The following is a 16,726-nucleotide window of genomic DNA, read 5'->3' as shown; positions in this document are numbered from 1 at the left end:
GATAATTTATTATAGTAGATAAAAGCATACATTTTTAGAGTCGAAATGTCTGGATTCCGCTCCTCGCTCCACCACTTAGTGGCTATGTAACCTGCGGCAAGTCATGTAACCTGTGTGTGCTGCAAGTTCTCTATTTGCAAAAGGGAGATAATAATGGTACCTTTCTCACTGAGTTTGAAAATAAGGATTAAATAAAATAATATGTGAGGAGTGCTTTTGAGAGTGCCTCCCCCATATAGGCCTAAAAATAAGTGTTCTTAAATGTTACAATTGACGTGTGAAAACCATAATTATTTTCTTTTCAATTCTAGGTTTTACTTGTATATGGATTAGCATTCATGGTTATCCTTCCAGTTGTTGTAGTAAGTTCTAATTCTTTATTAACAATTTTTGGAAAGGGAATTGATGGCATGCTTTGGAGTCTCCCTATAAGATTGCAATTTGTATTAGAATATAATACATGGATCCTTGAATTTTAAGAATCTTATATTCAGCTAAACTTTAAAGGTCTTCTAAAGGTGATACCATTTGAGTATGTTAAAGTATCTCTCCTCCTGATACAAAAGTTACACACAACTGAAATAATACAGGTGTATTTAGAGTTTAGAATGTCTTCCTTTATCACCTTCATCAACTTCAGCTTCATTTCTTTGTTAGGAAAATCACCAATAAGATTGGTATTCTCCCTTTGAGATTTAAAAAAAATTTTTATTTATTTTTGAGGGGGGAGGGGCAGAGTGGAGAAGGAGAGAGAGAATCTCAAGCAGACTCTCTGCTGAGCATGGAGCCCAGTGCAGGGCCGGTTCCCAGGACCCTGAGATCATGACCTGAACAGAAATTGAGTTGGATGCTTAACCAGCTGAGGCACCCAGACACCCCTTTCAGATAGTTTTCTGTAGATTGTATATACATACACACTTTAAAAAAAATATGTTATCTTACTGTATGTATTATTTTGTGACTTTTTTGCTTCCTATATTGGAGCTATAACATACAGAGCAACTTTATTTTTAAAAACTATTTCATAATACTCAATATGGAGATAACATAAAGTTTATGATTTTACTGTTTCTTTTGTGACTGGTGGTTTTCTTTCTGGGCTTATAGTTCCTCTGAGTCCCCATAGTAAGCTTGATAATTAACTTGTCTTGCCTTCTTCATAGGTTTGTTGTGTGAGGATCCAGCTACATGGAATCATGTGAATGAAATAGCATATCAACTATAAAATTGCTCCTGCACTATAACTTACCAAATATTTATTAAATACAAACTGTGTCAGGAACCAGCTTGTTGCTTTTATGCAGTGGGTTGTTTTGTTTCTGTTTTGTCTTCAGCTTCTAACTGAACCATAAATATTTTAATCCTACATATAGTGAGGTAGGTTGATGTTTAGGTGTTGGGCAGTATAAATACTAGCTGAATAATTTGAAATTTGTAACAAAGCATTTGTTCTTAAGTTCAGGTATTGTTATGAACAGTTAGAAAATTTGACCAGAAACATACTCTGCATCAAACCTAATATTTATTGTGATTTTGATGCTTTATTTATTGTTTAATTTTATTTGCATTTTAGGGCTCTTGGTGGTATCGCTCAATACGCTATAGTGGAGACCAGATCCTAATACGCACAACACAGATTTATACATATTTTGTTTATAAAACCCGAAATATGGATATGAAACGTAAGTAAATTTAAGTAGCTATGATTTTATTTTCTGAATCATTTATATGATACATATTCAACTGGAGACATTTCATTTCAGTTTTGTATTCTGTTCAAATAACTAAAGCTGGAGGAGAATGCTAACACTATTTGTCCACATGTACTGTATTTCTATTATTACCACTTACTCAGCTATATATATATATATTTTTTTCCCCCTAGAAATTTTATGGCAAAGCTTCATGTGGCTAATTTTGTAATAATACTAGCTAATATTTCTTGAGTATTTTGTTGTATACCAGGCATTGCTAGGGAATATGTATGTGTTAACTCATTTAATCTTTATTTTGCTCCCATAAGTAAGTTACTGTTTTTAAGCACATTTTGTAGATGGGGAAACTGAGCTTAAGGATGCATACAGTAAGTGGTAGAATTAGGATTGAACTCAAGCAGTCTGGTTTCCAGGCCCTAAATCAGTGCATTATACTGTATTAGTTTCAATAAAATAAGTAGAGGTCTTGGATATGTTGAAAGAAAATTGCCAGAGTGTTTCATTCCCAGAGTCTTATTTCAGAATTTCTTTATGGAAAAAAAAAACGTCATCTAAAATACTTTCTTTGATTCCATAAAGCTAACATTATAAATTTCATCCTTGGAGCATATAGTATTGCCTTTCAGAATCACTGCTCTGCAGAACTTATAGACATATAGACAAGCCCTCCTTCCCCTCCTTAGGGAAAAAAAAAAGGAAGATACAAATTTTAAAAAATTTTTGTTCCAAAACCTAAATGGAGTTTTCTGTAGTTTTGATTTGCCAGTTTTATTAATTTTTTTTGATAGAAAAAGACTTCTCAGAAAAGAGACTTCTCAGAATCTTATGACTATGTGAACAGATCTTTTATTTTTGGAATGAGCAAATCTTTTACTTCTGAGGAATAAGTGGCTGTTACTTTCTGTTTTGTACACATATATCACTTTTCCTTATGTTGAACTGAAGTATCAATATAGAAACCCCCTTATGAAAGTGCTTCATGTTTATAATGTGTTTTAATGTGTTTTTTGCATCAGTGATCATGATTTCTATTTCTGATGGTGACACTTTTCCTTACACAGTTCTGCCTGAAAAGCATTGTTTAGCTGCTGGTGGGCTTGGCTATGTATCCTAGATTACTTCAGTGTTGGTGTCATTTATTGTATAGCTGTTTTAGGAGTTGTTTCATGAAACATTTGAGGGTAGTGATTGGCATACACATATACTGTGCCTGCTGTGTGTCAGGCATGTCCTTAGAAAGTGAGGCCCATAGAGAGGTGAAGAACATTGTCCTAGGTCATTTAGTTAGGGAGTGAAACTCTAGGGTCTATGTTGTTAACCTCTGTACCGTCCTGCTTTTTGTGAATACATTGTATGTATTTTCTGCCAGAAGGTAAGATTGATGACTGTAGTGCCAGTCTTTAAAGAGCTAACGAGTAATGCTAATAGTATATGTAGCTGCGAATCATGTGTACATCAAAGAACACTTCCCACAAACCCTCCAGAATTCCGTAATAAAAATTTCTGTAAATTACAGAGTATTTCAGTTTACTTAAGACTTTGAGAAGTCATGAAGTAAAGACACCTAAAACTCTTTTTAACTCCTTGTTTCTCAGCCTTGCTTAACTATGGAGTCCCCTCTTTTTCACATAATAGTTATCAATAATTAATAATTACTTATTATTAATAATTTAATAATAATTACTCTATAATTAGTTAATAATTACTTAATAATTACTCTATAGAAAGTTTCAGTGGAATACATGCTTAAGTCTAGAAACAAATGCTGTTTGAACTGATTTTCATGCATCCAGTGCTTCGGGCCCTTAATTTGATGTGTATTTCTATTTACTTGTGATAGGTAATATTGTACGTGTTTTAAAAAGTGAAATGTTTTTTATGGGAAAAATGAATACTTGTTAGTGGAGTGCAGATGATTTTTAGCTTTACGAGCAAGTGGAAAATTGCCTTAGTGTAGGATTAATGAAATATCATAGGAGAGGAAATTATTAGGTAAGCAAATGTATTTATTTACCTTCATGTTACTTTTGTTTTCTTAGGTCTTATCATGGTTTTGGCTGGAGCCTCTGAATTTGATCCTCAGTATAATAAAGATGCCACAAGCAGACCAACAGATAATATTTTAATACCTCAGGTTAGGCCTATTGCCCAGATTCTTTGATATAAGCATTTAGGTATTAAGGTTAATGCTTTTTTAGGTATATTTTTTAATAATTATTTTATTTACTGTAGCTAATCAGAGAAATTGGCAGCATTAATTTAAAGAAGAATGAACCTCCACTTACCTGCCCATATAGCCTGAAAGCCAGAGTTCTTTTACTGTCTCATCTTGCTAGAATGAAAATTCCTGAGACCCTTGAAGAAGGTATGATTCTAATATCTGCAGGGTTTTTTGTTTTTTTAAGATTTTATTTATTTTAGAGAGCACACATGAGCTGGGGAAGGGATAAGGAGGGGGAAAGGCTCTCAAGCCGACTTGAAGCTGAGGATGGAGCCTGGGGTGGGGCTCCATCTCACGAACCTGAGATCATGACCTGAGTAGGGTGCTTAACTGACTGAGCCACCCAGGTGCCCCTCTGCAGGGTTTTAATGGTACAAAAGCAGTGCATTTAATTAACCTCGTGGTGCAGTGTTTTGGTCCTGTTCTTTTTTCATCAAATAATTGCTCAAGGACCTTTTAAAAAGAAATCTTTATGCTGCATAATTCACAAATATTTTGAAGGTCTAAAGTAAGATATTTTGATAAATGTTAAAATTTAGTATTTTAAGGTGAGAGAATACTCTGAGAAATGTTTATTCAGTTGCAGATTATATAGTAATTTCTAGTGACTTTTTAAAAAAGATTTTATAAGCTTTTCAACCTGTTTGGGGGAAGAAAAATGGATTTCACAATAAGTATTTTAGTCAACCACCACTACTACCATCACCTCCAGCAGTGATTCCTGATAAGGGTTTAATCTTTATTGAAAGCTTCCTAAATTGCTTGAAGCCTCCTCTCTATGTAAAAGAAAAGCAGTGGATAGGACAGTGCTGTTTCCAGGGGTGTCATGAATTTGTCATTTCTTCTTTACTTGGCATTACTTCATTTGAAGTTTCAAGAGAAAATTATTATTCCTAGGGAATAAATGTTCTTTCTGAATAAAGCTCCTCTTCATCTGTCCCTTTTTGAAGCCAAAAATATAATCAAATGCTTCTGAAAACAAGGCTTGTTGATGCTCAGTAATTGGTGGTAAGATAGGATACTTGTGATGGAATGAAGGATCGCTATTTAGGCATTGTTGGAATTGCAAATTAATCAGTAATTCTGATTTTCCTAATATTCTGTACAGATGTGAATCCATCTCCATTTCTTACCAATTATCTAAGAAACAGGGAACAAATACTTTTTTAGGTTGAGTACTAACCCCAATGGATGATCTTAATAGTTAACTGTTACATGCAATAAAAATGAGTCTGTCTCTTTCCCCTTCCTCCCCCTTCTCTTTCTGCATTGAGTTAACTTTTATTCTCAGTCTTAGCCTTTGGACTTATTCATAGTTGTAGAAACTAGGTACACAAGAAGATTCTTAAGGTTCTTAAATATAGTAAGATTAGAATTAAGTTTAAAACTGTTCTAGAAAAGGGAGGTAACTTACAAAGCACACCACCATAATACTAAAAATTTGCCTTCAGAACATCTAATCTGAGCTAGGGTTCTCTGATTTTTGCTAGTGCTGCTTAGGGGAAACTGTTGTGTTCAACCTGTAAAATTCTGAGGTCATGTGAAATATTTGTGGGACAGCTTAAATTTAGTATTAGTCTAGGACTATAGATGATAAAGATGTTTTAACTATAAAAGTGGAATGATTTGTTTCAGGTTTTCTATTGCTTTGCAGATCAGCAATTTATGTTGAAAAAATGCCCTGCCCTGCTTCAAGAAATGGTTAATGTTATCTGCCAGCTAATAATAATGGCTCGGAGCCGTGAAGGTGAGGTGGGAATGTAATTAATTATGTTGTCCTTTTTCTTGCAAGCTTCTGCAGAGTATACTTCATAGTTTCAGGATTTATGAGCACCAACAGTAATTCTGCCTGTAGAGAAGTTGAATCGGCTTTCCAACTTCTGGTTCATGGTTTTTCTTACTTCTTTCCTATATTTTCCATTATGCAAAGTCTTTATCACACTCATGTTTTTGAATTTACTTATTGTCTTAATTGTTTGTCACTTATTTGTAAAGATTTAAGATACCTTTTCCTTTTTTTGAATATTTTTAGAGTTAGGTTTTTCTGTATTTTAACAATGAGTTTGAAATAATTTAAGTGATGATGACTCATCTGACATGTATTTTTCGCATGAAGGGAAAAAAGACTGAGGGGAAAGAAAAAAGAATGAGGAAGTTTGTGGTCAGTAATGGAAAGGGAGACCCTTAAGAAAGGAGATAATGGTTGTGGTTTGTTGTTATGGCTGATATCAGTTCTTGGCATGGTATCAGTATGTTATTGATACTGATAATTTACTGTTTTGGGAGGTGATGCAGAGAATTATTCTAGCATTAACCAATGCTTGTTGGATAATAATTGTTGCATTTGAACATGTTTATATGTTTTTGGTATCTTACAACTTTTTTTTTAAATTAAATTTTAGGAAGTAACATACAGTGCAGCATTGGTTTCTGGAGTAGAATTCAGTGATCATCACTTACATACAACACCCAGTGCTTATCACAACAAGTGCCTTCTTTAATACCCATCACCATTTAGCCCATCCCTCACCCACCTTGTTCCATCAACCCTCAGTTTATTCTCTGTCATTAAGAGTGTCTTAGGGCTTCTCTCTCCTCCCCCACTGTCCTGCCACTTCCTATATGTTCATCTTTTCTTTCCTAAGATTCCACATATGAATGAGATCATGTGGTATTTAATCTTTATCTGACTTTTTTCACTTAGCATAATACACTCTGGCTCTGTCCACATTGTTGCAAATGGCAAGATTTCATGCTTTTTGATAACTGAGTAATACTCCCATTTTATATATATGCACACCACATCTTTACCCATTCATTGGTTGATGGACATTTGGGCTCTCTCTATAGTTTGGCTATTGTTGATAATACCACTATAAACATTAGGGTGCATTCTCCCTTCGAATCTGTATTTTGTATCCTTTGGGTAAATACTTAGTAGTGCAATTGCTGGGTCATAGAGTAGTTGTAGTTTTAACTTTCTGAGGAACCTCCATACTGGATCTTACAACTTCTAAAGGAAAATCAACACTATGATCTTAAAATTTGGGGTGTTAATCATATTCATATGAGTCATGTTTTTGTGATGAGTTGTATACTCTGGAACATATAAAAAGTCCAGCCTTGTTTTTTCTTTTATTCCTGTTCTTTCTAAGAAAGGGAGTTTCGTGCTCCAACTTTGGCATCCCTAGAAAACTGCATGAAGCTTTCCCAGATGGCTGTGCAGGGCCTTCAGCAGTTTAAGTCTCCCCTTCTACAGCTCCCTCACATTGAAGAGGACAATCTTAGGAGAGTTTCTAATCATAAAAAGGTAATTCTTTGCCACTTTAAAATCTGCTTTAAACAGTTTGTCATGTTACTTAAAGGCAACACAAAGTGAAAAGTGTTCTAGAAGGGTTTACTGTGAATTTCTTAGATTTAGAATGTCTTAAACACTCTACAGCTATCCCTAAAGTGGTTCCGTTAGCATTTTCTTAATTAGGTGTTTTATACTATTTACCTGCTATAAGTGATTTTACTATTTTGGGGGGGGGGTCAGTGCATTTTAGCAATTAAGACTTTATATTATGGTATCAGAAATAAATGTACAAAGTAAAACTGCACTGTGTGCTTTCCACTCGTTTGATGCCTGGCTTTAAGGTTGGGCAATGGTTTATTGGTTGAATAGGAATAAAAAAAAATGAAGTTCTCAAAACACAAGTAGATCAAATAAAGATGCTTCTAGTTTAGGTAATATAATCTATAGTAAAGATCTGATAATCTTAAGATATGGCAAAAATATGTGTAAATGAAAAAAATTGAGGAAATATAAGAAAAAGCAAATTATAATTCTGATAGGAGATTTTGAACATTACTTTGTATACGTTAGACAAAGTGGGTGGGAGATAGACATTGGATTTGGTAGCATATTAATGTAGAACTAATGTGTATTAGAGATTCACATATGGGTTCTCTGTCCTTTCAGGTAATTGTATTGCTCTTATAAATTTGTTCACATTTTTCATTGAAAACTGTGTAATCCAAAAGTGGGCATTCTCTATTCCTCATGATCTAAGCCCTGTCTGTGAAAGTAAAATATTAATAACTAATACCAAATGCCTGGAAATTAACACTGTTCTAAGTATCCCTTAAGCCTAAATGGGTATTACTGCGGTAACAGACAGCTGTATTTAGAAAATAACAAAAATGAGAATATTGTATAGTAAAATGTTAAGGGTGTAGTTGTACTTGGAGATAAGTTCATACTCTTACAGGTTTTTATCATTAAAATTGAAAATATGGGTCAGCAAACTGAACATATCAAATGACAGTTGTTCTTGGTTGGGTCAAGATTCTATGAATATTACTGTTTTTTCCCCCTAACTTTATTTTTTCTAAATGAAAAAAATTACCCTGTATTAACTTTGTAATTAAAGAAAAATCCTAAATTTGAATTTCTTTGGATAAAAGGCCATGAAATGCTATAAAGTTGTATTTTTTGCTTTGAAATGTGTATGCAGATCTTCCTCAGCTTACAGTGGGGTTACATCCTCATAAAGCCATCGATCGTAAGTTGAAAATATCCTAAGTCGAAAATGCATTTAATACACCTAGCCTACCAAACATCATAGCTTAGCTTAGCCTACCTTAAACATGCGCAGAACACTTACATTAACCTACAGTTGGGCAAAATCTTCTAACACAAAGCCTGTTTTATAATAAAGTGTTGAATATCTGTCTCTTGTCATTTATTGAATACTTTTTGAATACTTATTTTTCACTGAAAGTGAAAAACAGAATGATTGTATGGATTGTTCACCCTTGTGATCGCGTGGCTGACTGGAAGCTGCAGTTCGTTGCTGCTCCCCAGCGTAACGATAGTGTGGTATCCAATATCATTAGAACTGGAAAAGATCAAAATTCAGAGTACAGTTTCTACTGAGCGCATTGCTTTCTCAGCATTGTAAAGTTGAAAGATTGTAAGCAGAACCATTGCAAGTTTGGGACCCAGTATAATCTTAGCATTTTTCTAAAAGTTTCTGGATTTTGTTTTAGTGAAACATGCTAATTTTCTTTTTGTGAAAAATTCTATGACTTTGGAATTTATTTTCTTTCTCTCTCTCTCTCTTTTGAAATTCAGTACAAAATTAAGACTATTCAGGATTTGGTGAGTTTAAAAGAATCAGATCGTCACAATCTACTGCACTTCCTCGAAGATGAAAAATATGAAGAGGTTATGGCTGTCCTTGGTAGTTTCCCATATGTGACTATGGATATAAAATCACAGGGTAAGTGGGAGGTTTCCCTGTTGACCATTTTTTCCCTTTTGATAGATTGGCTTTTGTTTATGTGGGTTGAAGTTCTCAAAACATTTGATACCATAATGTGTAATTAGACTTCCCAGAACTGTAGTTTACCTATCAGATTGGCTGTAATGGAATATGATATATGCTTAATAGTTTTGAGAACACTGATAGAATCCCATAGAACCTTACTTTTATCTTCCTCAGAATGGGATTAAGCCTGAGGACTCTGTTTTGTAGTTCAAGTTTTAGGAATATCTTAACTTTTCAAAGAATGAAAGATTTTCAGGTGCACTGAAAAATACTTGAAGTGTATATTGTTAGTGTAAAAGAAATAGCTGCTTAGTTCTAAAATTAATTTTAAAAAGTCCAGTTTACTTTAGTAAGCCTTGGAAATTGCCACGTTCTGTGCCACATTTCATGTTTTTCTCAACATGTCTCTGTGTCTGCTGGGGTGAAAAATTGATTTTTCTACCTACACAATTGTCTTATGAGTCCCCATTTTAATAGCTGAATAATAGTATCTTATGGTGGTGACAGAATTAGAGATTGTTGCTCCATGCCTTCATTGTAACATTATTCTGCATTTTGACATTTATTAAGTTCCTGTTGTGAGAACAATCTTGTGGGACCAAGAATACAAGGATGTAATAGGAATGATATCTGTCTTTAAACAGTTTATAGTGTAGTTGAGGAAATAGGACGTAGACATAGGATTAAAAACAAAGAAACATAAGGCAGGTGTTAAGTGAATGACACAGACATTGTGCTCTCTGTTCATTCAACAACTGTTGAGTGCCACTCATTTTTTTGGGTTTTTGGGAAATACTAGTAAGACAAAGCTTCTGCCTTATTGGGTTTGCATTCTAATGGAATTGAAAAGAAAAAAATGGCTTTCAAAGACTGGAGTGTTTGAGAGGTAAAGTAAACTGCAATCTGGTTTCGTTTTGGCTTGAGTGTAGGATACATGTAATGAAAGCTGGGACTGTGGGGAGTTTGGATTTCCTTGTGATCTCACTGGGAAACTTCATGATGTATTTCACTCCATAGCATCTTGCATAAACAATTTACTATATTTTCACAGTGCTATCCAAATGTGTAATATGAGTAATATAGTTAATGGAGGGAGAGTAGAAGAATTTTAGAAGCAGGAAAGGGGCATCTTCAAGATCCAGTGCTAGAGATGATGGATCACTTTCCCACATTGCTTAGAGGCTGTATAGAATCTCCTGTAGGCTTTTTCTCCACTTGAAAGCCTCAAATGGCAGGTAGATATTGTTAGAGCTGTTAATTCGCATGTAGTGCTCATGCAACTCTGAGTTGTGCAGTGTTGACAAATGTGTAGCCCAGATTTGATATGAGATAATGGAGACTTCCAGATTGAAGAAAGGATATTTTATCCTTCTTTTTAAATAATTATTATTATTTTTTCTTTTTTAGAGTGTGAGGCAGGGGCCGGGGGGTTGCGGGGAGATGGCAGAGAGGGAGTTGGGGAGGGGCAGAGGGAGAGGGAGAGAGAATCTTAAGCAGGCTCCATACTCAGCTTGGAACTGACTCAGGGCTTGATCTCCATACCCTGAGATTGTGGCCTGAGCCGAGATCAAGAGACGGATGCTTTATAGACTGAGCCACCCAGGTGCCCCAGGATATTGTATTGTTCTTGATGCCCAGCTGTTGCACCTCACAGCCAGTAATGGAGGAGAAAGCAGTTACAGTTTCTTGGAGGCTGTTCTTTTCCAACTGGTGGTGTGTTAATGTAGGCCAGAACAGAGTATGCTAATCTAAATCTGTGTAAAATAAACATAACCAACTTAGAAAAATCTGTAGGGAGAAATACAAAGTGAAGAAAACTCTTACAGATAAAATTTGGAGGAAAAATGAATTTGAATAAGATAGGATAATTTATTTTATTTATTAATCTTAACATTAATGTTTATTTTAATGTTTATTAATTTTAATGTTAAGTTTATTTCAATAGCTTTTAGCAGTATGTGTAGCAAATGTGGTTTCAAAAAAATTAAATTGCAAAAGCTTTTTAAGCTTTTGTTTTTACTATAAACAAAACTCTTAAGTTCTTGCCTTAAGAAATAAATTTAATGTGACTTGGAATACTGTTTTATTTTTGACAGGCAGACCGGCATTGATCATATAGGTAAAATCTTGTGAATACAAGGTTTGCACAATTTAATAGAGTGACAGATTTTTATATCATTAAGAAAGAAAGTTGTGGTACAGTCGTCCTTACATTATACTTTGTTTTAAAAGACCAGGGTTTGGGGTGCCTGGGTGGCTCAGTGGGTTAAAGCCTCTGCCTTCGGCTCAGGTCCTGATCCCGGGGTCCTGGGATCGATCCCCATATTGGGCTCTCTGCTTGGCAGGGAGCCTGCTTCCTCCTCTCTCTTCTCTGCCTGCCTCTATGCCTACTTGTGATCTTTATCTGTCAAATAAATAAATAAAAATCTTTAAAAAAAAAAAAAAAGACCAGTATTTGAAGCTTGGCAGTGCCAATATAGCCATGATGTGACCTCAGGCATTTTACTTTAGTTTTGAACCTCCCTTTCTTTAAAGTAGAAATAATCTTCAGAGAGCTATTTTAAAAATTAAATGAGTGCATTGTTGAAGGCATCTAGTGGAGTGTTTTATATAGCGTAGACAGTCAAAATATTTGTTACGAAGTTTAAAATATGTTTGAAATACTGAAATACCAAATGGAATTGTATTGTTTACTGTGATTTTTTACTGTCGTCTTGTAGTATTGGATGATGAAGACAGCAACAACATCACAGTAGGATCCCTAGTTACAGTGTTGGTTAAATTGACAAGGCAAACAATGGCAGTAAGTAATCTCTTTTTATTTTTATGCTTTAACAGTTATGTGTTTAAAAAAGTATGTGTTGGGGCGCCTGGGTGGCTCAGTGGGTTAAGCCGCTGCCTTCAGCTCAGGTCATGATCTCAGGGTCCTGGGATCGAGTCCCGCATTGGGCTCTCTGCTCAGCAGGGAGCCTGCTTCCCTCTCTCTCTCTCTGCCTGCCTCTCTGTCTGCTTGTGATCTCTCTCTGTCAAATAAATAAATAAAATCTTTAAAAAAAAAAAGTTACATGTTGAGAGGTGAAGGGAAAAGGAGGTACAGACTTCTGATTATTGAAAAGTAAGTCATGGGATTCAGAGTATAGCACAAGGGTATTATAACAGTGTTGTATGGTTACATAGTGTAACATATGGAGTTCTTGAATCACTATGTTGTACTCCTGAAACTAATGTTTAACATTGTGTGTCAACTATACTTCAATGAAAAAAAGGGAAAAAAAGTTATGTGTTAAAGTTCTAATATGTGTTTTCTCATTTTAAGTCACATATTCTCAAAGTCAAAACTATTACAGTAGTAAAATCTAATTTTGCAAGTCCTATTACTTGTTTTGATATTTTAAATTAATATTCATAGTTTTTCACATTAGTTTTTACATACAAAAAACCCTTGATAATAGATTAATTCTTTATGTGATGATTTGTTAATTCCCTATAAAACATTGTAATAATAAGGTAATGTGAGTATAGTATTTAAAGTACTGTATAAAGATTAATTATTGATTATTGTTGGAAATTTCTTTACCTGTTCCTTCTTGGTCGACTCTGAATTTACTCTTAATTTTTTAAATTATAGTGAAAAAATTTTTTTTCTAATTATCTGAAAAAGTCATGCTGGCTGGGGAAAAAACTTCAGGTAATGCAGAAAAGTATAGGAAGAGATTAAAATCACCTAAAGTCCTGCCACTCTGAGATGATTGATCTTGAAGCTCATCACCTAAGATACCCTAATGCATGAGTACCTGTGGGGTTAAATGATGCTTTCACTATTATGGATTCTTTCTCTCACCCACCTCCCTCAGGAAACCCCTTGTCAGTCTGAGAGGACCAGAATTGAGTCTTGTGTGTATCCTTTCATCTCTTTCTCTGAGCTCATATTTACTGCCTGGGTCTTTACACTTTATGTATATATAAATACACCCTGGTACTTTTCTGATTTCCTTTCATTAAATTCAATCACATTGTATATGTTTCCTGTACATCTTGTTTTTCTTAGTTTCTGTTACATATTTATATTACCTCCCAAGTCAACTCTTACCTCCCAAGTTAGAACTATAGTTGTAACTCATTTTTAATTAAATGTACTATTTTTAACTCTGCATATTCAACTAGTGGGAGATTTTAGCCTGTTCTACGCTGGAGCCTGTGAATATCTAACGTACTCTGCCTTTAAACCCCATCTCTAAGATCTCTGGTCGGAAAAGCATACTTTAGTAGGATATATCAAATCAAAGATGTTGATTTTATGGTAACAAGTGGTAAGGAAGCATTTGTGTTATGGGCGCTGGATGAGAAGTGGGAGAAGAGGAAACCTCAAAGCCAGTGGCTAGAATTGGGCATAGAATCCAAATTTATATAACCTACATGCTTTGGAATTCCCAGTCTGAAAATGAGTAAAAATTGGTCTTAGGCTGTTGACACTTCTGGGGTAATTGGTAGGGAAAAAAAAAAATTGCCTTGGAAAAGGGAAAGAATCAAATATTTATCTTCAAGTTCTTGTATGAACCGAACCTCAGAGTAATTAAGTATTAGAACCCAGCTAATAAATGAAGAAATGAAGCAGAGATGGTAGAATTAGACTAGGGATTGGCACACTTTTTCTATAGAGGTCCAATTAATAAATTTTTAGGTTTTATGGGCCACTTGGTTTCTGTAGCAACTACCGAATTCACAAATGGGCATGGTTGAGTTCCAGTAAAACTTTTATTTGAAGACCGGGCAGTGGGCCATAGTTTGTGGACCCCTGAATTAGGCTAACAGTTTAAAGCCTAAGTTATCATTATTTTTATTTGTTAGCTTTAGTAATTCCAGGACGTTTATTAAACACAACCAACATCACTTATGATCTTCTAGTATAGATTCTCACTGAAATGTTACTGGAATTTAAATCCTAAATTTATGCCTTTTATTCTGATCCTAAGTGGATTATATAGTGGGTATGTTTTTCGATTATATCGGTTTTTTCAGTGTTTCACCCCTTATGTATTTTATTTATATATGTAATTAATTAAAAAAAAATTAAAAAATTTTGTTTTTCTTAAGTAAACTCTACCTCTAGTAAGGGGCTTGAACTCAAAACTCTGAGATCAAGAGTCTCACACTCTACCAACTGAGCCAGCCATGCGCACTTCCATAGTTATTTTAAACAATGAAATATTCTTGAATTTATAGTGAGTTTATGTATCTTAAGTCATTGCATTTGTAAATTCAAGTAGAATGTACTTTTCAAAATGTATTCAAGACCGATGTGAGATATTTCTGAAGGTAACTTTTGAAGTGTCATTTAGTAATTGCTGAATTGCACGCATCATTTAGTAATTGCTAAAAAACTGATCTTCTCCCTCCCCTTACCAGTTGTCACAAGGTAAAAAACTTATTGGTAATCTATTTTTAAAGATTACTTTATCTGAAAGATAAATATAGGTTGATAGACTTCATATTTTTCCTCCCTAGGAAGTATTTGAAAAGGAGCAATCTATTTGTGCTGCAGAGGAACAGCCAGCAGAAGATGGGGTAAAACTTGATTTTTCTTACTTCTCTTTCCTGGTGAAGCTTCGAAGTGTTTTGTTAGGTTCTCTGATTGATTTTTATTGTTGTGGGAGAGTAATTCAGTTTGTGAAAGCATTTAGTTTAGCCATTTTTATCTAAAAATTACTCTGACTCCCAAATGAAACTATTGCTGTAACTTCTGAGTGTGTATGTGTGTTGTGATTTATAGCAGGGTGATACTAATAAGAACAGGACAAAAGGAGGATGGCAACAGAAGAGCAAAGGACCCAAGAAAACTGCCAAATCAAAAAAAAAGAAACCATTAAAAAAAAAACCTACACCTGTGTCCTTACCACAGTCGAAGCAACAGAAACAAAAACAGGCAAATGGAGTTGTTGGGAGTGTAAGTTTTTTACTGTTATCATCATTATCTTTGAGTTATACACTAAAATGTTCAAATCCTATGTGTTTAGCTCCTCAAATTTTACATATGTATGTACCTGTGATACCCAGATTAAGACAGAAAACTTTCGCACCCTAGAAAGCTCACCTGTGTCCCTTCTCAGTCAGTGACTCCTCCATCTACCTCCATACCTTCCAGTTCTGGCTGTTATTACCATAGATTACTTTTTTTTATCCTTAAACTTCATTTAAGTGGAAATATGTTTGTCTTGCTTTCATTCAGCATTATGTCCATGACACTCATGTGTGTTGTGTGTAGCAGCTGTCCATTCTTTGTGTGTATGTGATACTCCATCTTCTGAATACACTAGTTTTTCTATCTGTTCTGTAGCTGGTGGACATTTGGGTTATTTCTAGATATTGCCTGTTATTGAATAAAAATGCTGTGCTTTATGTATATGTCGTTTTGTGGACATTTCATTTTCTTGGGTATGTACCTAGCAGTGGAATAGCTGGGTCATAAAGTAAGTGTGTGGTAGCACACTGAAAGAGCTTGTTTTCCAAAGTTGTGCTATTCTATATTCCTACCAGCAAAACATGAGTTCAGTTGTTCTGTATCCTCACTAGTGCTTGGTTTTATCATTCTTTTTTATTATAACCACTACAGTGGGATCTGTAGTGGTATCTCTGTGTGTGGTTTTTATTTACCTGATAACTAATGATATTGAGCATCTTTTCATATACTTAACCAGCCATTTGAATATCCTCTTTATCTATTGGGTTGTCTTAAGGATTTATAGGATTCCTTTATATATTCTGGATATGAGTCCCTTTTTATCCTCTTAATGGAAACTTTTGATGGTACTTAATTTTAAGAAAGTCTTTCATTGATTTTATGGTTAGTGCTTTTGAGTCCTGTTGACATTTTTGCCTATCAATGATTTTAATATTTTATTTATTTATTAGAGAGAGAGAGCGAGTGAGCACAAGCAGAGGGAGCGGGAGAGGGAGAAGAAAGCAAGCTCCCTGCTGAACAGGGAGCCCAATATGGGGCTCTATCCTACAACCCTCAGGTCATGACCTGAACCCAAGGCAGATGCTTAATTGACTGAGCCACCGAGGTGCCCCACAGTATTGAGTCTTTTTATTCATAATCATGCTTTATCTTTATTAACTTGGATCTTCCTTAATTTTTTCTCAGCAGTGTTTTATAATTCCCAGTGGCAGAGGTATGACACATCTTTCATAAGATTTACCCTTTTATATTTGATACTTTCTGGTGCTGTTGCAAAAAAACATTAAAAGAAACCCATTCTTCAGTGTTTATTGCTAGTGCATAAAGTTACAGCTGTCTTCTAAATATTGACCTTGTATCAGGGAGTCTTGAACTGACAATATGGGTGTACCGTGTTTTATTGTGCGTCAGTTTCTTGCACTTGGCAGATACTGCATTTTTTACATTGTGAAGGTTCATGGCAACCCTGTGTTGAGCAAATCTGTCAGTATCATTTTTCCAGCAACATTTGCTCACT

The 16,726-nt window shown here is 34.7% G+C and overlaps 1 protein-coding gene across 3 annotated transcripts in view; it reads left to right on the top strand.

Moving 5' to 3' along the window:
- Nucleotides 1-16,726, top strand: part of SEC63 (SEC63 homolog, protein translocation regulator) — a 71,938-nt gene that overhangs the window by 33,471 nt on the left and 21,741 nt on the right. The window contains exons 7-17 of one of the 3 annotated variants that reach the window (XM_032858257.1): nucleotides 312-362; nucleotides 1,574-1,682; nucleotides 3,755-3,849; nucleotides 3,948-4,080; nucleotides 5,591-5,683; nucleotides 7,092-7,246; nucleotides 8,436-8,483; nucleotides 9,056-9,203; nucleotides 11,972-12,054; nucleotides 14,757-14,816; nucleotides 15,025-15,195. In XM_032858257.1, coding sequence (XP_032714148.1) covers nucleotides 312-362; nucleotides 1,574-1,682; nucleotides 3,755-3,849; nucleotides 3,948-4,080; nucleotides 5,591-5,683; nucleotides 7,092-7,246; nucleotides 8,436-8,483; nucleotides 9,056-9,203; nucleotides 11,972-12,054; nucleotides 14,757-14,816; nucleotides 15,025-15,195 — 1,146 coding nt within the window. Of the gene's footprint in view, nucleotides 1-311; nucleotides 363-1,573; nucleotides 1,683-3,754; nucleotides 3,850-3,947; nucleotides 4,081-5,590; nucleotides 5,684-7,091; nucleotides 7,247-8,435; nucleotides 8,484-9,055; nucleotides 9,204-11,971; nucleotides 12,055-14,756; nucleotides 14,817-15,021; nucleotides 15,196-16,726 lie in introns of all 3 variants that reach the window. The other 2 variants (XM_032858256.1, XM_032858258.1) reach the window with 2 other exon arrangements.

Source organism: Lontra canadensis, unplaced genomic scaffold (genome assembly GCF_010015895.1).
Source record: "Lontra canadensis isolate GAN:19392208 unplaced genomic scaffold, GSC_riverotter_1.0 scaffold14, whole genome shotgun sequence".
In the NCBI taxonomy this organism is placed as follows: Eukaryota; Metazoa; Chordata; class Mammalia; order Carnivora; family Mustelidae; genus Lontra; species Lontra canadensis.
Note: the sequence above shows the minus strand (reverse complement) of the source record. Positions and strands in the feature narration are given on the sequence as shown.